The 27,403-nt window shown below is 36.2% G+C and overlaps 5 protein-coding genes and 2 long non-coding RNA genes across 13 annotated transcripts; 2 read left to right on the top strand and 5 right to left on the bottom strand.

Moving 5' to 3' along the window:
- Positions 1-53: 53 nt before the first annotated feature.
- Positions 54-5,430, top strand: LOC139111777 (uncharacterized). The gene is made up of 7 exons (XR_011547268.1): positions 54-519; positions 705-1,478; positions 1,580-1,934; positions 2,074-2,267; positions 2,628-2,883; positions 4,386-4,925; positions 5,157-5,430. It is a non-coding gene; the product is annotated as an uncharacterized lncRNA (long non-coding RNA).
- On the bottom strand, positions 559-6,820 carry LOC139111756 (uncharacterized). Of its 2 annotated transcripts, XM_070672245.1 has the most exons (9): positions 6,683-6,820; positions 6,009-6,196; positions 5,137-5,701; positions 4,422-4,902; positions 3,453-3,569; positions 2,932-3,021; positions 2,635-2,850; positions 2,122-2,293; positions 559-1,363 (listed from the first exon to the last, which is right to left on the bottom strand). In XM_070672245.1, the coding sequence occupies exons 2-9, from the start codon at positions 6,088-6,090 to the stop codon at positions 1,164-1,166; spliced, it is 1,923 nt and encodes a 640-aa protein (XP_070528346.1). In that variant the 5' UTR covers positions 6,091-6,196; positions 6,683-6,820; the 3' UTR covers positions 559-1,163. The 2 variants fall into 2 exon arrangements, with proteins under 2 accessions (XP_070528346.1, XP_070528347.1); XM_070672246.1 differs by lacking the exon at positions 6,683-6,820 and having other exon boundaries at positions 559-1,324; positions 6,009-6,381.
- Positions 6,527-10,045, bottom strand: LOC139111753 (splicing factor Cactin-like). Of its 3 annotated transcripts, none has more exons than XR_011547263.1 (7): positions 9,545-10,045; positions 8,561-9,459; positions 8,299-8,475; positions 7,993-8,194; positions 7,376-7,874; positions 6,996-7,258; positions 6,527-6,906 (listed from the first exon to the last, which is right to left on the bottom strand). XR_011547263.1 is itself a non-coding variant. In XM_070672241.1 (6 exons), exons 1-6 carry the CDS (start codon positions 9,757-9,759, stop codon positions 7,070-7,072), a joined length of 2,181 nt encoding a protein of 726 aa, XP_070528342.1. In that variant the 5' UTR covers positions 9,760-10,045; the 3' UTR covers positions 6,946-7,069. The 3 variants fall into 3 exon arrangements, 1 of the variants encoding a protein (XP_070528342.1); XR_011547264.1 differs by having other exon boundaries at positions 7,003-7,258; XM_070672241.1 differs by lacking the exon at positions 6,527-6,906 and having other exon boundaries at positions 6,946-7,258.
- Positions 10,046-10,200: 155 nt separating this feature from the next.
- Positions 10,201-13,816, bottom strand: LOC139111754 (myotubularin-related protein 10-B). 3 transcript variants are annotated; one of them, XM_070672242.1, is made up of 10 exons: positions 13,680-13,816; positions 13,375-13,569; positions 13,085-13,240; positions 12,867-12,991; positions 12,577-12,729; positions 12,181-12,500; positions 11,955-12,101; positions 11,624-11,796; positions 11,356-11,526; positions 10,201-11,278 (listed from the first exon to the last, which is right to left on the bottom strand). In XM_070672242.1, the coding sequence occupies exons 1-10, from the start codon at positions 13,740-13,742 to the stop codon at positions 10,808-10,810; spliced, it is 1,974 nt and encodes a 657-aa protein (XP_070528343.1). In that variant the 5' UTR covers positions 13,743-13,816; the 3' UTR covers positions 10,201-10,807. The 3 variants fall into 3 exon arrangements, with proteins under 3 accessions (XP_070528343.1, XP_070528344.1, XP_070528345.1); XM_070672243.1 differs by having other exon boundaries at positions 11,624-11,793; XM_070672244.1 differs by having other exon boundaries at positions 12,196-12,500.
- Positions 13,817-14,323: 507 nt separating this feature from the next.
- Xit (ALG6/ALG8 family glucosyltransferase xit) lies at positions 14,324-17,696 on the top strand. 2 transcript variants are annotated; one of them, XM_070672251.1, is made up of 8 exons: positions 14,324-14,466; positions 14,686-14,883; positions 14,966-15,238; positions 15,371-15,539; positions 15,612-15,821; positions 15,885-16,124; positions 16,241-16,386; positions 16,486-17,696. In XM_070672251.1, the coding sequence occupies exons 2-8, from the start codon at positions 14,723-14,725 to the stop codon at positions 16,916-16,918; spliced, it is 1,632 nt and encodes a 543-aa protein (XP_070528352.1). In that variant the 5' UTR covers positions 14,324-14,466; positions 14,686-14,722; the 3' UTR covers positions 16,919-17,696. The 2 variants fall into 2 exon arrangements, with proteins under 2 accessions (XP_070528352.1, XP_070528351.1); XM_070672250.1 differs by having other exon boundaries at positions 14,327-14,466; positions 14,674-14,883.
- A 26-nt stretch (positions 17,697-17,722) lies between these two features.
- Positions 17,723-20,093, bottom strand: LOC139111776 (nucleoside diphosphate kinase homolog 7-like). Its single transcript, XM_070672277.1, is given in 9 exon segments — positions 17,723-17,990; positions 18,061-18,168; positions 18,229-18,342; positions 18,433-18,557; positions 18,680-18,818; positions 18,889-19,096; positions 19,184-19,342; positions 19,451-19,617; positions 19,832-20,093. Coding segments are annotated over 9 exon segments (1,173 nt in total). The 5' UTR covers positions 19,949-20,093; the 3' UTR covers positions 17,723-17,954.
- A 329-nt stretch (positions 20,094-20,422) lies between these two features.
- On the bottom strand, positions 20,423-22,330 carry LOC139111778 (uncharacterized). Its single transcript, XR_011547270.1, has 6 exons — positions 22,168-22,330; positions 21,829-21,985; positions 21,517-21,712; positions 21,167-21,360; positions 20,813-21,009; positions 20,423-20,658 (listed from the first exon to the last, which is right to left on the bottom strand). It is a non-coding gene; the product is annotated as an uncharacterized lncRNA (long non-coding RNA).
- Positions 22,331-27,403: the final 5,073 nt, after the last annotated feature.

The raw sequence follows: 27,403 nt of genomic DNA, 5'->3' as shown, positions 1-27,403 counted from the left end.
GGCGCGCTAGGGTTTTCTATCACCCCAAACGAAAGGACCAATCAGCGTCGGCTTTAAGCGGTAACGATAAAATCGAGAGTTAGCTAGTTTAGGCGTCTCACACGCTTTTTTATATAAGGATAATTTATTATAACTTACGTTACATTTAATTATGTTATTGTCGAAACAAAAAATTATACATTTTAAGATCAGCAAGTAGTGCCGATACCTGATTTAAGATTGAAAAAAAAGTATTTGAATTCAAGTGATAATATATTCAAAGGCTATGTACACCGCTCATGGAGATTAAAAATTTCGCTTTGTACATATGTAAAGTAGAGAGATAAATGACAGCTTTTGGTACTTACGTAACGGGAAGCCATTCGAAGGACTTCCTGTCGCCGGCCTCAGTTACAGGATGCCTGCTACCATCTTCAAGTGTCGAATACTTTCAATGGAAGTTCGTGAGATTCAAAGTGGTTCGGCGTTTTACGTTTTGCTTGCCATCAATTTGTAGTTTTTATTTGCAAAAAGTTGCAGGTAAGAAAAATAACGTTGAGAAGTAACAAGCCTTGTACATGCTTCTTTTTCAACCTTCATTTATATCAAATTTACTTGTTTGAAACACTTACAAAGACGGCACTCTATATGTCGAGTTTCTCTCGACGTTGGTTTCTCCATAGCTTCTTTTATTTTTTGTCTATCGTTATTTAATTTTATTTTAGGTATAAAATATACAACACGATACAACGCACTTACAAGAAGAACAGTTTCATCGACAGCGACGGAATAATTTGTGAGCAAACCGGAATAATCTTATAATTAGGCATTGATCCATAACGTCTAATAACATTCGTGTGTTCACACAACGTGCGTGTCAAGTGCTGCGTGTGTATGTTACATTATTTTTATTCACTTTTGTAAACCAAACGCTTACTTAATTGAAACGAAAAATTAATCGCGAATTACACAACATGTCATCAGTAATTAACAAAGTTAAATAAAAGCGAGTTTTATATAAAAAAAAAAAAGTGCAAACACATATAAATACTATATTAATTAAATAGAGTCGATATTTGATATTCATATAAAAACACAATTGGATCACTTCTAAAAAGTATAAGCGACACTTGATTAGTATAATATTCTTCAATGTAAACGATATGAAAATCAAAATAAATCTCTTAACGGCTTCCTTTACAGCTTTTCTCATGAACGTTGACGCGGTCGGGATTGAAAGTCCTCCCGCAACGTTTGCAAGGCACTAGCTGGCTTAAATGCGTCATCCAGTTGGCTTCTGCAGTCGCCGCCTGGTCGACCGTCACGGTCCCCGTGCTAGGATCCTCTGCGAACAGGGAAGTCGTCATTGCCGACTGTATTGTACCTTAAAAAGTACAGGGAAAGCTTTAAGAGCTTATGGATTCACAGATTGGTTTAGCAGTCGATTTGCTCGTCTCAAATCAATAATCCCTGCTTCACCGTCAAAGTAAATTGACGAGGTGTTTAAATTTTTTCATATTGTAGTTTTAATCCTATGCAACATCCATGGTACATGGGTGACTAAAGATTTTTGCTTTACCGAACAACTATCTGTTTATAGGCGGCACTCCCGATCAAGAGACTGTCATCTATGACGCATGCATTAATCAGAATTACACCCACTCCCATTCTACAATCGGACATTAAGAATATTAAGGATTCATATGTGATACATGTATGCATGTGTAATTGCTTCGGCACGATTGATTCACTTTGTAGTGCACTTGACCGTGATGGCAAATTCAGAATGGACTTCAAGGTGAGAGACGGAAATATATGACTGAAAGGGCAAATGTGTATTGCATATCAATGTGATGTGTGCGGCCTCTGAAAAAAAATCAATTCTAAGCACTAGTTGGTTTTAAGACCTTCTCTAGGCTCGGCGAAAAGAAAGAGCAAAAAATTAAAGTTTATCGGTACGTTTGAAAAGTTTAAATTACAATATGATAAAATATTAAATCGCAGGGTATGTATAAGTTAGTATAAGTATATGTTAAACTTTTTTCAATGTGTTATAAATCCCTTTTCTGATAATCTCTTTTATTTCCGCGTTAGGTGCAAACGCGCACGCAAATATTATGGAGATGAGGACGTTGAACTTACGTATATATATAATGTCTGGTTTTTGCGGCTCCTTCCTTCTTCGGGTCGGCGATAACTTGTCGTTCTCGGTATGCCATTTCTTTAAACATTGAGGCTCGTGGATAGCAATACTGGATGATCCGAAATCTCGGCCGCAGATGTAACATGTAATTGTTTTCTTTTGCGATACATCCTAAAATTAAGCAGTTTTTACGCGTCTTTTATTTTTCTTTCTCTTTTTTTTTTTTTTTTTTTTTTTTTTTCTACCAAGTGTTTCGTAAAACGTTACTCTAAAGCTGTGTTGTTTTCTTTTATTCTAATTATTATAGCAAACTACTTTAAACTATAATAAAAAATTTATATTTTAAATAAAGAATTAAATAATCATATGAAAATAGTTTAAAATATTATTGAATATTGAAAAAGCTGAAAAGAAGCAATATTATTTTATACAAAATATATATTTTAATACAAGTTCTCTCGGAAATTAAAGTGTACACGTATATATAATATTAAATGTTTTTTAGAACTCACCGGATATGTTGAAGATGATACTTCTTGTCCACTATTCGCTGATTTCTGCCTGGAGAAGGTTTGATCTTCCTGTTGACTCTGCATTTGCCATCGTCTGTTACATTGAGGCTCGTGGATTTTAATGCTTCTTGTACCGAAATTACGACCGCAAATGCGACAAGGAACAGTGGGCGGCGCGTTGCGTGGAACTGCCGGTGTGGCCAGGCGTTCGTTACTCTAAAAGAACACGTAACGTGTGAAAAATAACAGGTAGAAAGATATATAGAAACCCAAAATGGCCAGGTTTTATTTTGATACCTTTGGCATGGCTTTACAGCTTCTCTCGTGAATCGGTAATCGTTCCGGTAAAAACGTCCGCCCACATTTTGCGCATGGAACCAATTGCTCCTACAAGAAAGTCCAGACTTTTACATTTTTATACGTCGTGCGGAAGAAACGTCAGAAGTTCTGTGAAACACGCAATTCTTATTTGGCATGCGCACGTGCGAATCGTATGCATATGAGATGTTAAAGAGCAGTCTTTAATATTCGACATTAGAAGCACGCACTCGTGAACAACGCGAAATCCTCATAGGCCGTGCACGCGATACAAGATTCGCATTGTGATTTATAACTGGACAACTCGCGACAAATTTTTACTGTAAAATCGAATTTATTAATTTTCTTTTTTTAATTTTTAGACCGAAGGATCGATCGGGCTTTACAGAAGCAAATTCTTCTCGCATTCAATTTCAATTTAAAGACGCTTACATTTTATAATGAATTCTCACATGTCCATTCGTAATAATGAGTCGATGAAAATTACTACGGAAATCTACCTGACTCTGTTCCCATGCGGCTGAATTCCAATCGTTATGTTCGATCCCGACCTCAGGTTTTTGCGGCCTGGGTCGTCTTTGAGATGCGGGCAGCATATTATTCTCGCGCTCCCATTTCTGTAACAAAGAACTCGCCCAAGTTAATATTTAAACGTAGCATTAAAACTTAGGGATAAAGCTCTTGTCTAACAAAAAAATATGTATAATTTATATGTAGTTTCCGTTCACTGAAATTGTACGTGACTTTTTACGATATATAACGTACAACTATTATATTGATTTTATATTATATGCGACATTGTAATATACAGCGTTTACTCTAATGTCTCTTGCGATTCAAAATACGTAAACTATTCATGCGGCTAAGGCCGACGACGTGCAGATGCGAATTTGACTTATCGATCGCGGGATCGCTATGCGAAAGCGAGATAAGAATCGCATAGCGTCACGTGCGGCTTTAAGCTCGCGCGAGGAAACGCGGGATATAGTCTAGTCTTTAAATAATCCATCGTTAGAGGAAAAAACGCGGCCGGTCGAAGACCCTCCCCCCTCCTACGAGAGCGGCATAAATTACCGCAACCGATCGCCGCGTTATAGTTCTCGCTCGACTATGACACATTGGTTACACGCGAACGCGAATGCATCTGATATCGAGCCTAATGGTACATGCGACGCAATGTTATACCATCATCGATCTCGCAGAAGAGCCTTGACTTATTACATGCGCGCTATTGTTACAGAGTTATTGTATTATGAACCTTCCGCTGCTTCCGCGATGAAGTAGAAGAGTTTAATCGGTTAATTATTGGCCTTTTGAAAATGCCAGTCGCGTGCTGCCCTGATTTTAAGGCTCTATCTATTTTTAGGCACATAAGCAAATCTTAAACTGGGTCTACTGTTGCTAGGCTGATAGTAATTATGTTGATTTTTTAGTTTAGGATACCGCATGAGTGTTGAAGCCACCCTTACCTCCATGCACTTGGGCTCGTGTATGGGAAAGCTGGCGCTGCCGAATTCTCGAGCACATATGTAGCACGTGACGATCCTGCGGCCTCGTTTCATCGGTGCGGACGACGATCCGTCTTGTAAGTCCGAGTTCTGAAGATTGTCCTCGGGGTTGATCGAATGCGATTTTGTCTCAACTTCGTCTAATTTATTTTTGTTCCGGTCGCTACGGAAATTCAACGCCACGGGCTTCTGGATGGACTTGGGCACCGGTGGCACCGCAGGTTTTGGCTTCGTTGCTGCTGCTGCTGGAATATCCTTGATTTTGGTCTGGCTGCCCTTCGGATGACTGTGAAATCTTTCTGGCTGATCTGGACGTCCGCAGCTCTTACAAGGCTCCGGCGCGCTCTTCGCCGACGTGGCGGTGAAGATTTCCAGGTCGTTCGATAAACCGGACCTCGAGTTTTTCTTTTTCACCGTCGAAAGCACTTTGGGAGGACTATTTCTGATCGCACGAAATTAGAACATGTAAATGCAAATTAATTGTTTGTAAATGAATGACATAAATAATTATAGTTCCGTTATGGTGCAATAACTATTTTCCAAAGATAAATGATAAAACTTTAAAATCTTAATAATTTGATAACTAAATACAAAAAGTTAATACTTTTTATTTAATAGTTTAAAAAGAGTATTATTAGTTTAATTAATTTATGACTGTAATTGAATTATTACTAACTTGTTATTGTTGTCGTCTAGCTTCCTGATGTCAGAGTTGCGTCTGGAAGAAACGTTCTCCGGCATCGCAGCGAGCGACGTGATCTTCTGACTTCCGGCGGGTGAACGTGATCCATTGGTCTCCATTTGGCCCGTTGCAGCCCCCGAATTGTAAATCTCCTCGAGACTCCGTCGCTTACGACGCACTGGAACGTTATTGTGGGGTGACCAGATAGTAGTGGTCGTTGTAACATTGACGGCGGCGCTCTGGCGTCGTCGTGTTGCCGGCGACGGCAGTGACAAAGACGACGATGACGACGACGTCGTGCCCCCACTGATCGGCTTGCCGGCTAAATGATGGAATCGCGTCATTGAGTCACAGAGCAACTCCTTACTGAGCAACGACATATCGAGTTTGTCTACAAGCGCGGGGTCCAGCACGCTCGGTCTCGCGAGATTCGCCGTCTTTGGCCTTTCCGACTCCTCTTCGCAGAACACTTGTACGCGCTTCATCTTCGGCGGCCAGGTGCCGGTGTGCGCTGCATTCTTCGTCGCTGTCTTTTTACTGTTCGTTGTTTTGGTCGCACCTATTTCGATTAATTTTATAAGTCGATAGAATTATCATGCACGTAAATCAACGTAAGTTAACTCAGTGAAAGGGTTGGGTTTTATTTTGTTTAAGTTCTTAAAATTAATAATTTATATAATTGAAATTTTCTTTCGATAAATTAATATAATATAAAATATTACTATTACACAATTAAAAAGCGATTGACCACAAAGAGAAACTTTTTTTTACGCGAATCGATATAATTAATATCTTGGTTTTAAAAACAAATATTAATATTGTAATAATAAATATTAATTAATTAAATAAAGAAATTTATTTATTACCTTTCGAAATATCCAAGTCATCCTTGATTATAAGGAACGTTTTCTGCGACAGAAACTCGCACGGTCCTCTCTTCCACTTCATGACGATTTTAATGGTATCGCAATGCTCATAAATCACGGGTACAATAGTTCCTCGCGAGCTGCTCGTGCGAACATTATTGTATTTTCCGTCAACAATAAATTTTCTCCTGCGAATACATTCGTCAACACTTTTACACTCAAAACCAAACGATTAAAGACACAAAGCTCTTAATCACTTAAATTTCATTGTTTAAAAGTAACTTTGTTTTATAATTTGGCGTATCAGTGACATCTCGAGAAAAACTTTCGTGCTGAAATTGCCGAGAAGAGGATGTTTCTCACCGCCTGCTAAATTTCACTTCTCAAGTTCTTCCGTGCAAACTACCGCTTTTCTCTTTAGTTTATTCGATTGACGTCACAAGCGCATAAGATTCTTTTGATTTTGTTTTAGGAACTACGCGTGCGAGCACGAATACCGTAAAATAAAAAAATTATCGTAGCTGTAGGTACGCAGTCCATGCGAGCATTTATTTTTAATTGTGCGTGAGCGCAAGCGGAAGCGGAGGTCTCGACGCGCAGCTCCTTGCCACCGAATTACGCGGCATACTGCGAGGCTTGGCTTCACCTTGCCATTAGCTCCACATAGCTTTTACCTTTCTGCATGTAGGAGTGTGCGGTCGACTGTGTGACAGTACACAGGTGGCAAACGAAAAATCGATCCAACGACCGCCGGCTATACCGCGCCTGATGTACGTGTGCTTCGTGTTGTCGTCATCGCGTCAGGAAGAGTCTTGCTCGAAAGTGATAAAAGCACGGGCGATTTCAAATAGCGGAAGTCGCACATTTCGCCATAACACAGCGGGATGTCTCGTGATATCTTAAATATAACATTTTAAAATTTACTTACAGCGTTGCATAATGGAACGGCGCGATATATATATATTCATAAATCATTTATAAAATTACATGTTACCAAAAGACGCGACGACGTCTCGTGTCAAGTATATATACATATACAAACAATATATACATATGTTAAATTAACGGCGATATCTATATCGCTTGAAATGAAACCACAGCTGGAAAATGTTGTTGTGAAACTGACATCTGAACCCTCGCTTGTATGAGTATTCCCATTCACGATTGACAATTTTAAATGCAATGTCCTCGTAGGGCGGGCCTGCGTGAAATCGTAGAATAGCGAAATCCTTGTTGTCGGCGCAAGGTGTCTGAAAATCAGAAATAGAATTAAAAATAGAAAAAGGATTATTTATTACGATTATAAAACTTAAATTATCAGTATTGATATATGCAAGCTTTGCAATAAAAAAAAGTGTATATCTTACAAGAAAATACTCTGGTGTTGTATTTTTATCGATCAAATCTGGATAAAAGATATTGAATTTGTATCCTTGTACAATCTTAGGCGGCGGATTATCCATATCATAATGCGTCTGATTATACTTGTTCCATTCGAATCCAGTATGCACGCGATTGAAGTAACGCGGTTTACGTGGCCGATATTTATCAGACCACAAATAAATTTGAGCCTCTAACGATGATTCGACGCTAAATTGCGCTTCGTCTGAGCCCATGCCTTTCCGCGCCTCTCTGTGCATCGCCTGTTCCTCGGTCGTCAACACGTTCTGGATTTTCCTACCGGTGCTTAGAACTTGCTGCCTCGCGTATTCCAATCGCTGACTATCCTCGTTTTCCTGGGTGACGAGCGTACCCGGTTCCAGTTGTGAATATGATATATAAGTAGGCGAATAGCCGCCCGTCTCATACTCGCGAAATGATTCGGATAACAAATCATCGGCAGCGTTTTTTTCCTCTTGATCATCTCTGTAATACAATACGATTATATAATTTGTTACTGCTAACGAAAGTTAAACTCGACTTTCGATAAAATAATAGTAATAAATAAAAATAATAGAATATATATAAAATAAAAAATACGTACTCAGAACTACTATTTTCGTTATTTTCAACAGCTGTGCTGGATGAAGGTTCGTTCTGCTTCATAGTGAACTCGCTTTCCTGAGTTTGGAAGCCTTCAGCCTCGTTCTCAGTTCGGGCTACTCCTTGCTCGGCTCTTAGAACTTCCAACTTTTTACGTAAATTTTCTTGATGTCGATCTCTCAACCGTGCCCTCGCCATATGAGCTGTATATTTAATACTTGGCGTGAGTCCCATGTATTATTATTTAATTTTTAACAAAACTATTTTTAATTCCAAGTTATTATTTTACAATTATATTGTATCTTACCTTTTAACTGAGACAAAAGACTTTCCCAATATCCGATGTCGACACCTTCTGGCTTCCCTGTAATTTTCGCCTGAATCTGCACTTGTAAGGCCTCCAGTTGCGACGCAGTTTTACCCTTAAAAATAGCTGTGACGTCTTTAGCTACCGATTCGTGAATTCCTTCTCTTCTACCAACAGCTAAAAAAAAATAGAAAAGTTAATTTAAAACATTCAAATAAAAATAATAAAAGCAAATAAAAGGAAAATTAATTCTTTTTCTCACCAACTTCGTATTCTGTTCGTTCTCGCTTCCGGAGTTTGTGTAACTCATCTTCTACAATCACCGTTATATCGTTCCAGTAATCCAAATTTTTACCTCTTTCCAGTTCTTTATAAACTTTTATGTCCTCTATGAGGTCTTCTAAATCCTTTACTTGCAGACCTTGCAAGTATGTGTAAGGCTCATGCATTTCTACAGCGTCAACCTCTTCCTCTGCACTAATGTATTTTGCGAGAAGATCGATAGGTTTCGCACGACCGTCCTGAATCCTAATGCGGGATCTCAGCCGAGCTTGCTCGAGGTGAAATTGATCTTCCTGACGGGCCCATTGCTCCAGCTGAGCGGCTTCCTTGCCTCTTTGCAGCATAGTCATCTCTTCCTCTCTCTGCTGCCGCTCTAATTCTCTCTCTTGCCTCCTCTTTTTCACCTTCTCTAACTCCCGTTTGTTTTCCTCTTGTTTGTGCCTGTTTCGCATTTCTAGTTCCTCTCTGCCTACACCAAGCAGGCCTTCTTTCCCCAGTTTTTTCGACCATACAAAAGTAGATAAAATATTGCCATCTCCGAACGGATTATCCGTATTCGTATAATGCAGGTAATCATTGTCCCAGCCCATTCTCTCTTTTCGCTTACGTTCTTTGGCTTCTTTTTTTCTGAGACGACGGAGACGCTTCTCTTCCGGCGTCTCGGTGGCTTTCATCACTTCCTTTTGACGTTTACGATCTTCTACCTGCTTCTGCCGTTGCTTCTGTAGCTTCTCCAGCAACTTGGTGGAATTGGAAGACGAATCTGTGGACGAACCGTTACTGGATTTCTTCGAGTCTGACGAGGACGAAGACGAAGACGAAGACGAAGACGAAGACGAAGAAGAGGACGACGACGTCGATGACGACGATGACGAATCCCTAAAATGAAATAAAAAAAAAAAAAAAGAAAACATTGAAGCACAATTTGGAAAGACAAGTTCTATAATTTAAAAAAGAAACCTACCTCTTGCGATTTTTACGCTTGGAAGACTTCCGCGACTCGCGACGTGAGCGAGAATTGTCCTTCGACTTTTTACGTTTCTCCCTGGACTTAGTCGAGTGCTTGCGTCTGGATTTCGCGTCTCCGGGTCGGCGCTCTGAGCGATCGCGGATCTCTCGATCGTCGTCGCGCACCTTCCTCGATCTGTGACCGCTGCGATCACGCGAACGCTTTTCCATTGCCACCGAATTCTTCTCTGCGCGTTGTCGAGTTTAACCTCACTTTTCTGTCGGACGGAGATAGCCGGACTAATCGGAGCCAGTGGTCGCAGATTTTAGACGAGCAACATACGCACACTAGGCACAATGACGTGTCCGTGTGCGCCCGCAGTGCTTGCTAACGCCTCGACTGCTGGCTTCACACGGACGAGCCTCCGTATCTGTCGCGTGGAAGCCGCGATTCCGAGTTGGGCTCTCTGCGTCCGAGGCATTAGCAGGCGCTACGGGCACACACGGACACGGCATTGTGCCTAGTGTGCGTATGTTGCCCTTCTAAAATCTGCGACCACTGATCGGAGCACGTACCAGATGCGTTCATATGGGATTAGTCTAGCATGGAATCTCCAAATTAGATCCCCACACTTCCAGACCGCGTTGGTAATTAGAACACTTTTATCGGCATTTTAATTTTTTTTTTTTTGCATTCAATCACGTAACCTCCAAATACTTAATTTTTTTTTAATACATTAAATATTTCTTTTTTACAAGATATTCGACAAAAATTATTCGTCCAATTATAAACTTTATTTATCGATTTATAACAACGTGCGGATATCTCCGACGAGCATCAAAGATACCCAGTTCCTCGTTTCCATTCGTGATGTGATTTATATACACGGCTTTCTTTTATTCTAAAATTATTCTTAAACTTACTCTGCCCTCGTTGCGGTTTGCTATTTACGGGTACTTATAAAACTCATATATAAATATTTCTATTATTTTATACGAAAAAAAAGCTGCTCTCAATAACGCGACAAATTTTTTCGCATCTTTAAAAACTCCTATTCTCCGATACAAATTTACATCAGTTTACATCAAAAGCGCTGAGAAACGCCAGTAATGAATTAAATACTTGTACAACATGTATATACCTGCTCTTCGAAATTGCTCTTTTCTTTGCAAACGTTTAAGCAACTATTTCAGAAAGCTCTTTCAAAAACCTTGTTTCGTGCTGGAAGGAAAGATGTAATCAGGTACGCGTTTTGAATGCCGTAAAAGCAACACTCTGTCAATCGGTCGCAGTTATTAATGATTGCGCGTCTAATAAACTCTCGCTTAACAGAATCGAGCTGTTCATAATCGGTGCACTGACAGTATTTCCTGATCTGTTGTTGCTAAAAGGATAAAAGCTGTCGATATTCGTGTGGAGAGAGCAGATACCAACTTTGTCCATCGACGAGACACGGTTCTCGTTTATTTTAAGTTGATTTACGTCATTTTGAAGTAACCTAATGTAAAGCTCGATATGCCTCTGCCCGCCGTTACGAATTTCGAGCGACGGTATCCAACGAAAGTAGCATTGCGTCCAAAGTTCGAGACTGGAAACCGTATACGAAGGTTTCACGGCTATCAATTCGTTTTCCGTTCTGTTGGCGCTGCGAGAAACGAACAAAGGGTTGTAAAACAACAAGATATCTTGCTCATTAAACTGTTCCCGCCAGTCCCACACGCTACGAAGTACGAGAGGCGTATTTGGATCCTGAAAAATCCAAAAGATATTTGAATTATAGACTGTTTTAATAGTAAAAAAAAAAAGTTAAAAAAAGATCTTATTACCATAGCTGCCACCGCCCGATCTCTCTCGCAATTGAAAATAAATGTATCGAAGACGGAAACATGTGCCACGTCCCACAGGGTGGTCAGATATGTTTCCGTGAATTCAAACTCTGTTGGATACTGATGACACAATTGCCAAACACAGTCAAGGTATAAGAGAAACACTGGAGACTGTAAATTAAATTAAAAAAAAATTAATAAAAAAGTTTTAACCTTTTAATTGTACGTAATTATTAAAAAGAAAATTAAGTGAGAATGTTACATATACCTTTTCAGAATTAGCTTTCACGATGTGACCTAGTCTATCGCAAAACGGGTGGCCGCCAGCCACCCATTCTTTTTGTAATAACGATTGAAAACCTGCTATAGTACGAAAGTGTTGATCCAGTGATAATTGCGCTAAACTCGATATAACGCAGCATAAGTCTCTGGCAGCACCTTCTAAAAACGATTCTCGTTTATAACAAGTGTCAACTAGGTCATTCGACAAATTATCAACTTTTCTGTTCCACAGTCAACGTCGTCAGAAGTTGATTTTCTCTGTTAAAAGATTCCACTACATCCGCCGCACCTCGCGAACAGATTGTCTGAACAACTACCTTGTAAGATGACGGAAATTCCTGAATTAAGATGCTCGCAGACTTCAACTGTCTTTTGCAGGCAATACGATATATGCTTAAGCCATTTCGTATTATCTAACAACGAATAAAAATTGTTATCTTGAATCCAGAATTGTCTGATGTTCTCTGAAATAAATAAATAAATTAATATATATATTTAAGTATATTTGCTTTTTTTGCAAATCGAATATTTAAAAATATTTACCAATTGAATATTTACCTGGAGTGCATAAGCTAATAAATTTGCTAAAACTTGTCGCTATTAATTTTACATTAATTTCTTTATTCAATTCTATAACAACTGGGGCTATTTTTTGAGGATGGCTTTTACGAACATTTTCGAACATAATGTTCTCTTGCATCCTCTCTGTAATCGTCGGTAATAATTCAGACATTTTCACTAATGCCGCGCCGTGTACGTTTGTCCAGGACCACACCGGTGGTCTATTACCTTGAAAATGTCTGGCTGCATCTGTCAACTGACTATCAGTCACAGATGCAGGCACAACTACATATTGTGATAAACTGCAAGCGTACAATAACTAATGAAAAATTACCAACATGTTTGTAATTAAATTAATTATATTCGATAAATAAGTACCTTGGACAAAGCTGAAATTTTGCATTAACCATAGATAATCTCCAACCTTTTCTAATCTCATCTTTACACAATGTTCTTTTCAATTCTTTTTGCCAGTCTGAAATCTCTCGAAACAATTGTACATTTTTGTCAAGACTACTGTAGTAAGCTTCTCTGTAATCAAATACAAAAATTAGTATCGAAATGTGCATATATTACATTATATAGCAAATAAAAAAAAATAATTTTTTTATAATTAAACTTTGACATAATGTTATGCTTTTATTTTCGATTCAAGATCAACTACTAACTTGTAGTCATAGGCAAATAACAGCTGATGCCGACTTGGAAAAGCGTGATGTAACAGAGTAGTCAGAAGATTTTTTCCATGCCCAAGAGGTGAAAATTTAAAGGAGAATGACCATGTTCTTAGATTCTGCAATTTATAGCACAATTTTTATAAATAAAATCTTCATTTTAAATGACTCATCAATGTAACTTTAAATCAATTGCAAAATAAATAACTCACTTTACAGATAATAAATATTCCTTTCACTTTTGATGGTACAGTACTGCCAGGGATCAGCTTTCTCTTTTTGTCTCCTATTGTAACATAAATCTCATCGATATTTGTCAAACATGTATCCATATATCCATATAAGTGGTTTTGTTGATGTATAATGTTCTACAAACAGAATTTTTCATACTTGATTAACATGTTATACACTTAATGTATACACTAATGTTTTTTGCTTCTACAATCAAGTCAGCAAGTCTCAAAGTTGTCTAGAAACATAAAAAAAAGAGTTATCCTTATACCTCTCCATTTGAATCGCCGCTTGTAACAAAGGCGAGCTTAAAATTGGTCACAGATAGAACGCCAGAAATGCCTTGCTTTAGATCACTGACAGGCGAGAACATAAGGACACTTTGCGCCTCGGCGATAAGAACCTCTCCCGGTAGCAGTTTAATGCTGTGCTCGATCAGCGAGTTGCGCCGACTGGAGCTGAAGGTCTGCAAAGAGGTTACATTCTGGTTTGCAAAACTCAAGTGGGAATTACAATGTAAGGAGAGAACTAATTACAAAAAAAAAAAAAAAAAAGAGTTAAGAGCGAGACGATTACCTGCAGTTCGTGCTCCTCCAGTCCCACGTAACTAATAAAATTGTTGCTACTTTTATTTTCCATGACAGCGGGCGTGCTCGGCGGGGCCGAGGCGAGCTTTGTTGCCGCTGGGGCTCGCAAACGCGCGACGTGATGTAACGCCTCGTTTAATTCACCTCCCGCATAGCTAAGCGCAGTTGAATTCCTTCGAGCGGCTTTTACACCCCGCCCACGCAGCTGTTCACGGGACCGCTGGAAATTTAAACTTCACTCGGTAGACTTGGCACGAGCGGCGCATCACTAGAAAACTTCATTCAACAAAACGATTTAACAAATTATTTTATTTTGCCTTTATTAGTTTTATACGCGTGGATAACGTGTTTGTAAACAAGTATTATATTCTGCTTTAAAATGTATGAAAAAATGGATTGTATTCTCCTCTCGGCGTCGAATTAAAAAGAGAGCGAGAGAGAGAGAGAGAGAGAGAGACGGAGAAACAGAGACACAATTAGCTCTACCTAGTTCATTAGAATTTCTCAGGTAAAAATCTGAGCTCGCCATTGTCGGGTTAATGATGCACTCTTAAAGTGTGAAAGGGCTCAAGCCTGATAAGCTTTATCTGATGAGTATTTATTTTTTATTTTATTTGTTTAGGAGCAAAGATAAAATGAGACACCACATCTGACCGGTCAAGTTCACTAGATCTATAAATAAATAAGTTTTACGTCCGGAGGTTTAATGTCGTAAAGTCATCTTGATGAATCGGAGGCTTCGTGGCGTCTTGTGGCGTCTGTAGTGAGACATCTCTGTGAGTAGACTACTCCGTGAAACAGCTGGATTACGATAAAGCTGGAGGAGACGGTCTACGAAAATAGCAAGAATCCATATTTTCAAGGACATGGGAAAGTAGCCTCGTCTCCTTCAGATTTACCATAAATATAATTATTTATTTAGAAACAGATTGTAAAATTTATTGAAAAGTAAGAAACAAAGTGAGGTTATGAAGCCTTGTTAGTTTTGTTTACAGCGGTATAATTGACGCCGAAGTAGCAAGTTAAACTAATATGTCTGCTGGCGGGAAATATACTTTGACACAAACTCAAGTATGTAAGGATGAAAGAGTTGACTCTTGTCTTTCATCATCTGTCCTTTGGAAAGTTGACAGTACCCTGCTGAAGACCTTCCTTTTAGTCACCTGCATTAAGATTCTTCTGATTCCTACCTAGTAAGCCAATTTTTTTTAAATGGTCTTTTCATTTATGTCACAAAATTATTTATATCTTATTTATATCTTTCTAAATTTGTAGTCACTCCACTGATTTTGAGGTACATCGTAACTGGCTGGCTATCACTCATAGTTTACCTATTTCAAAATGGTATGTGAACGCACAATCCCCTTGGACTCTTGACTATCCGCCTCTGTTTGCATGGTTCGAATACTGCCTTAGCCAAATAGCTGTACTTTTTGATCCAGAAATGCTTAAAGTGGAGAATTTAAATTATGCATCACCAGCCACAATATATTTTCAGAGAGGCACTGTTATATTTATGGATTTAATATTTGCTTATGGAGTAAGAGAGTGAGTATCTATAAATATTATATCTTAAATAAATCTGTATGAAAAATACTTTTATAAGAAAAAAAAATTTTTTTTTAAGCTGTACACATTTATAAAAAATTTTGTATGATATAAAATCTAAATCTTTTACAGAATGGGCAGGATATTCTGCAAATCTTTCAACAGCCACATGGTTTTTATATTTTTATCATTGTGCAACATAGGATTGTTGATAGTTGACCATATACATTTCCAGTACAATGGTTTTCTACTTGGCATTTTGTTGATCTCAATGGCAAACGTTTTAAAAATTAGCAAGCAGGTAATTTTTTTTTTTTTTATACTTTGTGATACTCGAAATTGATCAATGTAATAAAAAATTAATTGTTTTTAGATGTTGGTATTACAAGGCGCTATGTGCTTTGCTATTTTACTCAATTTAAAGCATCTATATGTATATGTAGCGCCAGCATACACTATTTGGCTATTAAAATTATATTGTCTGAACAGTAACAAGTTTTTTAAACGATTATTTAGCTTGGGATTTATCGTTTCGATCGTTCTAGCAGTGTCTTTCGGTCCATTTAGAACTCAATTATCACAGGTAACGCTTAAAGAATTCTTGCAAATTCTCCCTTGTTATTTTATTTAATAATCTTTTTGTTAGGTAATTTCCCGTTTATTTCCATTTAAAAGGGGCTTAGTACATTCGTACTGGGCTGCAAACAGTTGGGCTTTGTACATCGCGGTTGAAAAAGTGCTTTCTGTGATATGGAGACGTTTTGGATGGTTGAACGATGTTAAATCTGCAGTAATGACGGGAGGTTTAGTTCAAGAAGAAAAATTTCTGATATTACCGACTCCAACCCCTATTGTTACATTTCTTCTGACTTTCGTAACAATTCTTGTAAGTTTATTTAAATAAATTACTTAATTATTCTTATTAAATATACTTTTTATATTATTTTTTAAATATTTTTTATACCTGTGGATTAAATAACTCGTGTAATCTATTTTGTTTAGCCTGCATTGTGGTGCTTACTGCGTAAGAAGTCCTATATGAACTCGATACATTTTGTTAGATGCGTCGTTTTATGTGCCTTGAGTTCATTTATGTTCGGTTGGCATGTGCATGAAAAAGCTATACTAACTGCGATTATTCCTCTGTGGTACGTATTAAAGATACACAAAGTTTTTATTGCTAAATATGTATTCATTTTCTTGAAATTTAATTATATAATTTTAATAGTTAATTTAATAATTTTCAGCGTTCTCGCGGCGGTATATGCAGAAGACGCGCGCATATTCATTATCTTGAGCGCTGCTGGACAGACTGCTCTTTTACCTCTGCTGTATCCCGATAATTTATCAGCATTGAAATTACTATTGCTGCTGGCGTACATGCTTTCGTCCATTTTGATCCTGACTAATCAGCACGGCAGGTGCTTATTACGATTATACGAATGGTTCTACGTAGTATCATTGCCGCTAGTCACAATTTACGAAGTGATACTGCATCAAACGTTCTTTGGCGACAAATTACCATTTTTACCATTAGCATTTACTTCTGTATACTGTGCAATCGGTATAACTTATTGCTTTATACTGTATTATTATGTGTATCTGCAGAACTCTTACGTCAGTGACAAAATAGTAGAAAGCACCCAGAGTCGTCAAAAATTAAAGAATAAACAATCGTAGAAGATACACGATATTAAACAAAAAAAAAAATATATATATGTATATACTAATTTTTTCAGCAAAATACAACTTTTGTAAATTGTTTAAAATTAATCACAGACATTGTTTAGATAATCATGCTGTTAATAATTATAAAATTGTTATATATATTATTATGGAGAAGGACAGAGCGAGAGCGAGGGGTGGTGAGGAAACGTAGCTCGCACATGTTACGTATGCCCTCACCCTTATCTTTTTATTTAATTACTTTCATATCGACGCCGTGCAAGTTCGGCGACGGCTTTAGCTTCCCCTTAAGTATTATATTTTCATATCATTTTTTAATATATATTTTTTCACTTCTTCGCATTTTTACATCGCGTAATGTTCTTTGATGCGCAATTTTTCAATGTTATAACTTGATTAAACAGTATCGCGGGAAAATTTGCTTCCCCTTTTCTTTTTCTTTCTCTGTCCGGCTTAGTGCAACGGAAACGAAGTTATCCTTGCTGCTTTACACCGCTAGCGGACTACAGATTAAATCCTTGACACGCATCATTGTGCCGTTATTAAGCCACGGTAGATTCTGCGTTTTCTTCGAGATAGAGCTACAGCAATCGGCAGTGGATTCCGGCGACGAAGTTTGTTGGTGAATGGTCAAACACGTTGAACAAAACTGATTTTAATCATACAAACAATTTGCAGCGTTGTGAATCGGCGGATAATTAATCGTTTCGTTGTATAATGTTGTAAAATTTCTTGTAACTATAAAGCTCGTGAAATAAATCTTTAAATTTAATACGTTTATTAATTAAGATACTGAACTCTCTTTCAATAAAAAATTTATTTACTTTATTTATTGAACATATATAAACGTTAATTTTTATCCAAAAGGTGATTGTTGAACTATGTGAAAACATATTTTAATTAATATTATGTAATAAAAAAAAATCCCATTTATTATTTTTTTATTAATAAATAGAAATATTTTAAAACTTTAAATTTATTAAACATTTAACCTAGTTATTTACTTTTTATACGATATAAATTTAATCGTTCAACGTCCATCGAGTATTTTGAAAAAATATTCCACCTGTAAAGATGTAACACCAATTAATTATGTAGGAGAAGCAGATCGCAGATGTAACTAAGGTTTTAATTACCTCCAGTATGCCGTCTTCCGTCAAATCAGAACAATGCACAGCATTTTGCACTTTCGTTTTCCCATACTTTGCTCTAAGCGTATTTGGTCTGACTTGTCGCGCAATTTCCTGTATCAAATGAGCATGTCAGTAACGCGAGACAAAGCAATTAAAATTGTTCACACTTACCGGATCCATTGGGCCACATAAATCTCGGAAATTAGCAACAATATTAAGGTTCTCGTCTTTGTGGGTCACTTCCATAACAATGCATGGGCCAGATTGTAATTCTGTTACCATTGCCTGCAGCAGCAAGTATTTATAAAAACTTATTTTTAGCTCGGAAATAATTATTTACAAAATAATATATATACAAAAACAAATGGGACTTACAGCATATTCAGCAAGAACACCTTTATATATTTCCAAAAATTCTTCGCAATTAATTGGATTAATATAAAATTGCTGCACAGCGGTAATCGCAAACCCTGCCTTCTGAATGTCGTTGATAATAGCGCCTGAAATAAATATGAAATTACCGGAAAGAAATATGTAATATAAAGTTTAGAGGTCACTCTTCAGTAATTATTATTTTACTAAGTATACGTTAGAACTTTAAATATAATTTGTATTAATTTACCCACCATTTACCAATTTACCAAAAGTTTTTCTTGTACAGCATGTGGCTTGACGATACAACAGGTGCAGTTTTGCAGAGTTGCGGTGTTTCTTAAATTTTTACTTTTACTTTTCGAGTCACGAAAGAAATATTGTGATTCCTGAAAACAATAAATAGGATTATTATGACATAATAAATGCCCTTTGATTAACTACTATTAAAATATGTACTTTTATTGCTGTTTCAGGGTCTTTCGATCCATAAACAGCATTATGAATCTCATCTTTTTCATAGAGAGTTCTTAATGAAGATGCTGTTGTTAAACATGCTTTTTTAATGTCTTCTGAGCCTGCCAGTTCTTGCCATCTCACTATACCATTTCCACCTAGTAATTCTAAAGCAACGACAGGGCCAGATATAAGATAATTTATAACAAACCTAGAAATAAACTTTTATAGCTACAATATTAAAAATTTAATTAAAAAAAAAAAAAAATAATGTTTAAAGTTAAAAAAATTAACTTACTCCTTGTCAATAACATCTTTTGCAAAACCACACTCTTCAATATTATTTACAGTTAGCATTGTCATTTTTATATTTGTAATACAAAAATCATAATTTGTAATATCTTTCAATATTTCACCCATGTAGTCAATAACCCCTGGTTTCAAAAGTACAAAAACTCTGTATCAATAAAATAACATTAATTAATTAAAAAATTTTAATATCAAAAAAGTGATTATAAATATAAGTGAATATAAATATAATTGTAATATAAAGTAATTTGTTTACTTTTGTAATTGCATTTCTAATTTGGTTTTGGTGTAAGCATCTGCATAACCTGTAATTTTAATGCATCTTGAAAATATTGTTATTACACCACCAACATAAAAGTCTTTAGCCATAATGCCTTCACATGTTGTTCTTCTCAAAAAAGTTTTCTTTGTTTTTAAGTCAAACTGAAACATAGTACATATAATTTTAATCATACATAATATGTATATAAAAGTTATTTTAAAGATAATTTGCTCATTTAAATTAAAGCTACATCCATATAATTTCTTAACTCTAAAACTTTGAATTTTTTATTATTAAAAAAAAAAATGTTAAGGCCTTGAATTGTGTGACTTTGAATTAACTTGTTAGTGCTAATTTGCTTTAACTTGAACATACCAATTCGACAGTATTATCAAATGGATAATAATACACATAAAACTTCTTCAGCATACAAGCAATCTTGTCATACCACTCAGCTTCAAATGCATATCTATTACTGCAATCTGTAGACATCTCTTTCTCTTGTTCTGTATATTTTATCAATAACTAATTTGTGAAAAACGTCAAAAATCTATCACGTAGAAATTGTTGATTTTCGGATCTTTCCAACATTTCCTCAAGAAAATATCACAATCTAAAAGTTGAGACGTCACGGCAGTATTAATTCCGATACCTAATAAATCGAGAGAGATTAGAAAGATCCATGTATTTGCGACGGAAGCGCCAGGAGTGTTTGGTAAGCGGAGTTTATCAAAACTACCAAAATCGATGATGACATATATATATCAGCATCGATTTTGGTAGTTCCAAAATTCTCCGTCTACCAAATGCTCCCGGCGCTAACGTCACCGCAAATACATCGATCTTTCTAACCTGTATCGATGTATTTTAAAATTAAAATAATTATTTAAATAAAACGTGGGCACTCTACTAGCTTTAATAAAATCGAATTAGAATAAAAAATTTAACTTAGAACATTCAAAATCATAAACTTTATAAGATTTTTATTTTAACTTATAAAACATACATGTCACTTTTTATAAGTAAATTATTAATATTTTCCGTAGACTTACAAGCTTCAAACTTTGTGGAACGAAAGTAGAATGAAGACACTGTAATGGAATGCCAACAAGACTCTTGAGAAAGCAGCAGAAATTCCCCTCACCAAGTACAGATCACAGTAAAAATTCTGCGGCCTTCCAGATACTCCAATCACAAAATAACTGAAATATATATTTTAGAGTTAAAAAACTTATTGAAATGTAATGTGAGCACTCTACTACACATAAATAAACCAAATTTAAATCAAAAATTTATCATAAAAACCTGAAAATAATTCATTTAACAATATTTGAATTTTTAACCTACAACACATACCTGTCACTTTTTATAAGTTTTATAACAAATAAATCCCGACGATGTACAGGCTTGGTACTGTTTGTAAAGCAAGAAAAAGTTTCAAATTATATAAAAAATCCAACAGGACAACCGAGGAAGCAGCAGAACTTTCTTGACAATATGTAGAAGCACAGGAAAACTTTTCTGACCCTCGCAACTCTCCAGTCACCAGAAAACTGAAATATAAATTCATTCACAGTTAAAACAAATATTAAATTGTAATTAAAACACTCTAATACATTAAATCAAACAGAATTAAAGTTAGAAATTGAACTTGAATGCCTGAAAATAATTTATTTCAAAGTCACTTTACTTTTAACCTCAAACACGTACCTGTCACTTTTCAAACTCTTAATAAAAATAGTTCTCGTCGTTGCACAGGCTTGGCACTTTCTGGGCAGCAAAAGGAACTTCAAATTTAATAAAAATCCAACAGGATGGCCGAGGAAGCAGCAGAACTTTCTTGACAATGTGTAGAAGCACAGGAAAATTTTTCTGACCCACGCAACTCTCCAGTCACCAGCAAACTAAAATATAAATTCATTCACAGTTAAAACACATATCAAATTGTAATTAAAACATTCTAATACACTTAAATAAACCGAATTTTAGTCTGAAATTTAACTCAGAAGCCTGAAAAAATTTATTTAGATGTAACTTTACTATTAACCTAAAACACATACCTGTCACTTTTCAAACACTTAAAAAAAATAGTTCCCGTCGATGTAAAGCCTTGGAACTTTTTGGGCAGCAACAGGGAGGTTTAAATTTAATGAAAAATCCAACCAGGCACTCGAGAAAAACGCAGAACTATTTTCACAACTTGTTCAAGTGCAGTGAAACTTCTGTGACCCTCGCAGAACACCAATCACCAAGAATCTGAAATAAACAATTATTTACAGTTAACAGAATAATTCAATTGTATTTAGAACACTCTACAACACTTAAATAAACCGAATTTTAGTCTGAAATTTAACTTAGAAGCCTGAACTCACTCTGCAAAGTATTAGTGCTATCTGGAGTACTAAGTAAGTCGAGGATTTTTCTCTTGCACCAAAAATGGTCAGAGGGACTTCTGCGGCTTCCCCGGGTCTCCGGACGGTTTCCTTGGTTAGTTTTTGTCGCGAACCTTTCGTCCCCAAAGCGCCAAACCTGTAAATAAAGCAGAAGTATTTTTAAATTAAAACTAAAAATCTCATAAGTGACACATTGAGGTTAAAGTTATATTTTGACAATTTTCTCACTTTTTAATTAACTGAGGCTCTCGAACAATCTAAAATCGGTCCCTCACGATAGAGGAGGGTACTCTAATTAAATTCTAACGCATGACATACCTGAATTCACTCTGCAAAGTGTTAGTGCTATCTGTGGTACTGGGTAAGTCGAGGATTTTTCTCTTGCACCAGGAATGGTCAGAGAGACTTCTGCGGCTTTCCCGGGTCTCCGGACGGTTTTCTTGGTTAGTTTCCGTCGCGAACCTTTCGTCCCCAAAGCGCCAAACCTGTAAATAAAGCAGAAGTATTTTTAAATTAAAACTAAATATCTCATAAGTGACACATTGAGGTTAAAGTTATATTTTGACTATTTTCTCACTTTTTAATTAAGTGAGGCTCTCGAACAATCTAAAATCGGTCCCTCACGATAGAGGAAGGTACTCTAATTAAATTCTAACGCATGACATACCTGAATTCACTCTGCAAAGTGTTAGTGCTATCTGGAGTACTGGGTAAGTCGAGGAATTTTCTCTTGCACCAGGAATAATCAGAGAGACTTTTGCGGCTTCCCCGGAACTCCGGATGGTCTCGTTGGTTAGCTGCCGTCACGTATCTTTTGCGTATAAAGTTAAAAGCCTGTAAAACAAATAGAAATATTTGTTTTTCTCACTTTAAACTTTAATCAATAACACATACCTGTCACTTTTAAAACTTTTATAAAAATTAGTTTCCGTTGATGCACAGTCTTGGCACTTTGTGGGAATAAAAAAGACGGTTTAAATTTGTTAAAAAATCCAACCGGACACTCGAGGAAACAGTTGATCTTCCACAAATGAATAAAATAAGCAAAAAATATTTTGCGTAAAATATTCACCAATGGAGACACAGCATTAATACTGGCATTCATGAAACGACTCGATTAATAAAATAATGTAAAAATACTTAATAAATAGCATTAAATTGTTGTAAATTAACGAGCAAAATACGATTAAGTATAAAAACTTATAAATAACGCAAAAAACAAACGTAAAATGTCAATCGATTAATTTCAACCAATAGGAACACAGCATTAATACTGACATTCATGAATCGATTCAAACAATAAACTATTGTAAAATTACTTAATAAATATCATTAAATTGTTGTAAATTAACGTGCAAAATACGATTCAGTTTAGAAACTTATAAATAACGCCAAAAACACGTGCAAAATGTCACTCGATTATTTTCAACCAATAGGAACACAGCATTAGTACTGACATTCATGAAACGACTCGATTAATAAAATATTGTAAAAATAATTAATAAATAGCATTAATTGTTGTAAACTAACTTGCAAAATACGATTTAGTATAAAAACTTATAAATAACGCCAAAAACACGTGCAAAATGTCACTCGATTATTTTCAACCAATAGGAACACAGCATTAGTACTGACATTCATGAAACAATTCGATTAATAAAATATTGTAAAAAAACTTAATAAATATCATTAAATTGTTGTAAATTGACGTGCAAAATATAATTTAGTACAAAAATTTATAAATAACGCAAGAAAAAAATGTAAAATGTCATTCGATCAATTTCAACCAATAGGAACACAGCATTAGTACTGACATTCATGAAACGAGTCGATTAATAAAATATGGTAAAAATAATTAATAAATAGCATTAAATTGTTGTAAACTAACTTGCAAAATACGATTTAGTATAAAAACTTATAAATAACGCCAAAAACACGTGCAAAATGTCACTCAATAAATTTCAACCAATAGGAACACAGCATTAGTACTGACATTCATGAAACGATTCGATTAATAAAATATTGTAAAAATAATTAATAAATAGCATTAATTGTTGTAAACTAACTTGCAAAATACGATTTAGTATAAAAACTTATAAATAACGCCAAAAACACGTGCAAAATGTCACTCGATCAATTTCAACCAATAGGAACACAGCATTAGTACTGACATTCATGAAACGATTCGATTAATAAAATATTGTAAAAATAATGAATAAATATCATTAAATTGTTGTAAATTGACGTGCAAAATATAATTTAGTACAAAAATTTATTAATAACGCAAGAAAAAAGTGTAAAATGTCATTCGATCAATTTCAACCAATAGGAACACAGCATTAGTACTGACATTCATGAAACGATTCGATTAATAAAATATTGTAAAAATAATTAATAAATAGCATTAATTGTTGTAAACTAACTTGCAAAATACGATTTAGTATAAAAACTTATAAATAACGCCAAAAACACGTGCAAAATGTCACTCGATTATTTTCAACCAATAGGAACACAGCATTAGTACTGACATTCATGAAACGATTCGATTAATAAAATATTGTAAAAATAATGAATAAATATCATTAAATTGTTGTAAATTGACGTGCAAAATATAATTTAGTACAAAAATTTATAAATAACGCCAAAAACACGTGCAAAATGTCACTCGATTATTTTTAACCAATAGGAACACAGCATTAGTACTGACATTCATGAAACGACTTGATTAATAAAATATTGTAAGAATAATTAATAAATAGCATTAATTGTTGTAAACTAATTTGCAAATGGAATTTTCTCTTGCACCAGAAATGGTCACAAAGACTTTTGCGGCTTCCCCGGGTCTCCGGACGGTTTCCTTGGTTAGTTTCCGTCGCGAACCTTTCGTATTCAAAGCGCCAAACCTGTAAATAAAGCAGAAGTATTTTTAAATTAAAACTAAAAATCTCATAAGTGACACATTGAGGTTAAAGTTATATTTTGACTATTTTCTCACTTTTTAATTAATTGAGGCTCTCGAGCAATCTAAAATCGGTCCCTCACGATAGAGGAAGGTACTCTAATTAAATTCTAACGCATGACATACCTGAATTCACTCTGCAAAGTGTTAGTGCTATCTGGAGTACTGGGTAAGTCGAGGAATTTTCTCTTGCACCAGGAATGGTCAGAGAGACTTTTGCGGCTTCCCCGGGTCTCCGGACGGTTTCCTTGGTTAGTTTCCGTCGCGAACCTTTCGTCCCCAAAGCGCCAAACCTGTAAATAAAGCAGAAGTATTTTTAAATTAAAACTAAAAATCTCATAAGTGACACATTGAGGTTAAAGTTATATTTTGACAATTTTCTCACTTTTTAATTAACTGAGGCTCTCGAGCAATCTAAAATCGGTCCCTCACGATAGAGGAGGGTACTCTAATTAAATTCTAACGCATGACATACCTGAATTCACTCTGCAAAGTGTTAGTGCTATCTGGAGTACTGGGTAAGTCGAGGAATTTTCTCTTCTACCAGAAATGGTCAGAGGGACTTCTGCAGCTTCCCCGGGTCTCCGGACGGTTTCCTTGGTTAGTTTCCGTCGCGAACCTTTCGTCCCCAAAGCGCCAAACCTGTAAATAAGGCAGAAGTATTTTTAAATTAAAACTAAAAATCTCATAAGTGACACATTGAGGTTAAAGTTATATTTTGACAATTTTCTCACTTTTTAATTAACTGAGGCTCTCGAGCAATCTAAAATCGGTCCCTCACGATAGAGGAAGGTACTCTAATTAAATTCTAACGCATGACATACCTGAATTCACTCTGCAAAGTGTTAGTGCTATCTGGAGTACTGGGTAAGTCGAGGAATTTTCTCTTGCACCAGGAATGGTCAGAGAGACTTCTGCGGCTTCCCGGGTCTCCGGACGGTTTCCTTGGTTAGTTTCCGTCGCGAACCTTTCGTCCCCAAAGCGCCAAACCTGTAAATAAAGCAGAAGTATTTTTAAATTAAAACTAAAAATCTCATAAGTGACACATTGAGGTTAAAGTTATATTTTGACAATTTTCTCACTTTTTAATTAACTGAGGCTCTCGAGCAATCTAAAATCGGTCCCTCACGATAGAGGAGGGTACTCTAATTAAATTCTAACGCATGACATACCTGAATTCACTCTGCAAAGTGTTAGTGCTATCTGGAGTACTGGGTAAGTCGAGGAATTTTCTCTTGCACCAGGAATGGTCAGAGAGACTTCTGCGGCTTCCCGGGTCTCCGGACGGTTTCCTTGGTTAGTTTCCGTCGCGAACCTTTCGTCCCCAAAGCGCCAAACCTGTAAATAAAGCAGAAGTATTTTTAAATTAAAACTAAAAATCTCATAAGTGACACATTGAGGTTAAAGTTATATTTTGACAATTTTCTCACTTTTTAATTAACTGAGGCTCTCGAGCAATCTAAAATCGGTCCCTCACGATAGAGGAGGGTACTCTAATTAAATTCTAACGCATGACATACCTGAATTCACTCTGCAAAGTGTTAGTGCTATCTGGAGTACTGGGTAAGTCGAGGAATTTTCTCTTGTACCAGGAATGGTCAGAGGGACTTCTGCAGCTTCCCGGGTCTCCGGACGGTTTCCTTGGTTAGTTTTCGTCGCGAACCTTTCGTCCCCAAAGCGCCAAACCTGTAAATAAAGCAGAAGTATTTTTAAATTAAAACTAAAAATCTCATAAGTGACACATTGAGGTTAAAGTTATATTTTGACAATTTTCTCACTTTTTAATTAACTGAGGCTCTCGAGCAATCTAAAATCGGTCCCTCACGATAGAGGAGGGTGCTCTAATTAAATTCTAACGCATGACATACCTGAATTCACTCTGCAAAGTGTTAGTGCTATCTGGAGTACTGGGTAAGTCGAGGAATTTTCTCTTGCACCAGGAATGGTCAGAGAGACTTCTGCGGCTTCCCGGGTCTCCGGACGGTTTCCTTGGTTAGTTTCCGTCGCGAACCTTTCGTCCCCAAAGCGCCAAACCTGTAAATAAAGCAGAAGTATTTTTAAATTAAAACTAAAAATCTCATAAGTGACACATTGAGGTTAAAGTTATATTTTGACAATTTTCTCACTTTTTAATTAACTGAGGCTCTCGAGCAATCTAAAATCGGTCCCTCACGATAGAGGAAGGTACTCTAATTAAATTCTAACGCATGACATACCTGAATTCACTCTGCAAAGTGTTAGTGCTATCTGGAGTACTGGGTAAGTCGAGGAATTTTCTCTTGCACCAGGAATGGTCAGAGAGACTTCTGCGGCTTCCCCGGGTCTCCGGACGGTTTCCTTGGTTAGTTTCCGTCGCGAACCTTTCGTCCCCAAAGCGCCAAACCTGTAAATAAAGCAGAAGTATTTTTAAATTAAAACTAAAAATCTCATAAGTGACACATTGAGGTTAAAGTTATATTTTGACAATTTTCTCACTTTTTAATTAACTGAGGCTCTCGAGCAATCTAAAATCGGTCCCTCACGATAGAGGAGGGTACTCTAATTAAATTCTAACGCATGACATACCTGAATTCACTCTGCAAAGTGTTAGTGCTA

Source organism: Cardiocondyla obscurior, linkage group LG25, assembly GCF_019399895.1.
Source record: "Cardiocondyla obscurior isolate alpha-2009 linkage group LG25, Cobs3.1, whole genome shotgun sequence".
Lineage (NCBI taxonomy): Eukaryota > Metazoa > Arthropoda > Insecta > Hymenoptera > Formicidae > Cardiocondyla > Cardiocondyla obscurior.
The sequence above is the reverse complement of the archived record's forward strand: the minus strand, read 5'-3'. Positions and strand labels throughout refer to the sequence as shown.

Coding starts and splice junctions, on each gene's coding strand:
- LOC139111756 (XM_070672245.1), bottom strand. CDS start 6,090: ATGAAGTGGAAGAGAGGACCGTGCGAGTTTCTGTCGCAGAAAACGTTC. Junction 4,903..5,136: donor CTAGACGACAACAATAACAA/GTTAGTAATAAT, acceptor TCGTGCGATCAG/AAATAGTCCTCCCAAAGTGC. Junction 2,294..2,634: donor TATCATCTTCAACATATCCG/GTGAGTTCTAAA, acceptor GCTTAATTTTAG/GATGTATCGCAAAAGAAAAC.
- LOC139111753 (XM_070672241.1), bottom strand. CDS start 9,759: ATGGAAAAGCGTTCGCGTGATCGCAGCGGTCACAGATCGAGGAAGGTG. Junction 8,476..8,560: donor ACGAACAGAATACGAAGTTG/GTGAGAAAAAGA, acceptor ATTTTTTTTTAG/CTGTTGGTAGAAGAGAAGGA. Junction 7,875..7,992: donor AACGAAAATAGTAGTTCTGA/GTACGTATTTTT, acceptor ATTGTATTACAG/AGATGATCAAGAGGAAAAAA.
- Xit (XM_070672251.1), top strand. CDS start 14,723: ATGTCTGCTGGCGGGAAATATACTTTGACACAAACTCAAGTATGTAAG. Junction 14,884..14,965: donor ATTCTTCTGATTCCTACCTA/GTAAGCCAATTT, acceptor CTAAATTTGTAG/TCACTCCACTGATTTTGAGG. Junction 15,540..15,611: donor TTTTAAAAATTAGCAAGCAG/GTAATTTTTTTT, acceptor AATTGTTTTTAG/ATGTTGGTATTACAAGGCGC.
- LOC139111754 (XM_070672242.1), bottom strand. CDS start 13,742: ATGGAAAATAAAAGTAGCAACAATTTTATTAGTTACGTGGGACTGGAG. Junction 13,570..13,679: donor TGGAGGAGCACGAACTGCAG/GTAATCGTCTCG, acceptor ACCTCTTTGCAG/ACCTTCAGCTCCAGTCGGCG. Junction 11,797..11,954: donor AATTTCCGTCATCTTACAAG/GTAGTTGTTCAG, acceptor AATCGTTTTTAG/AAGGTGCTGCCAGAGACTTA.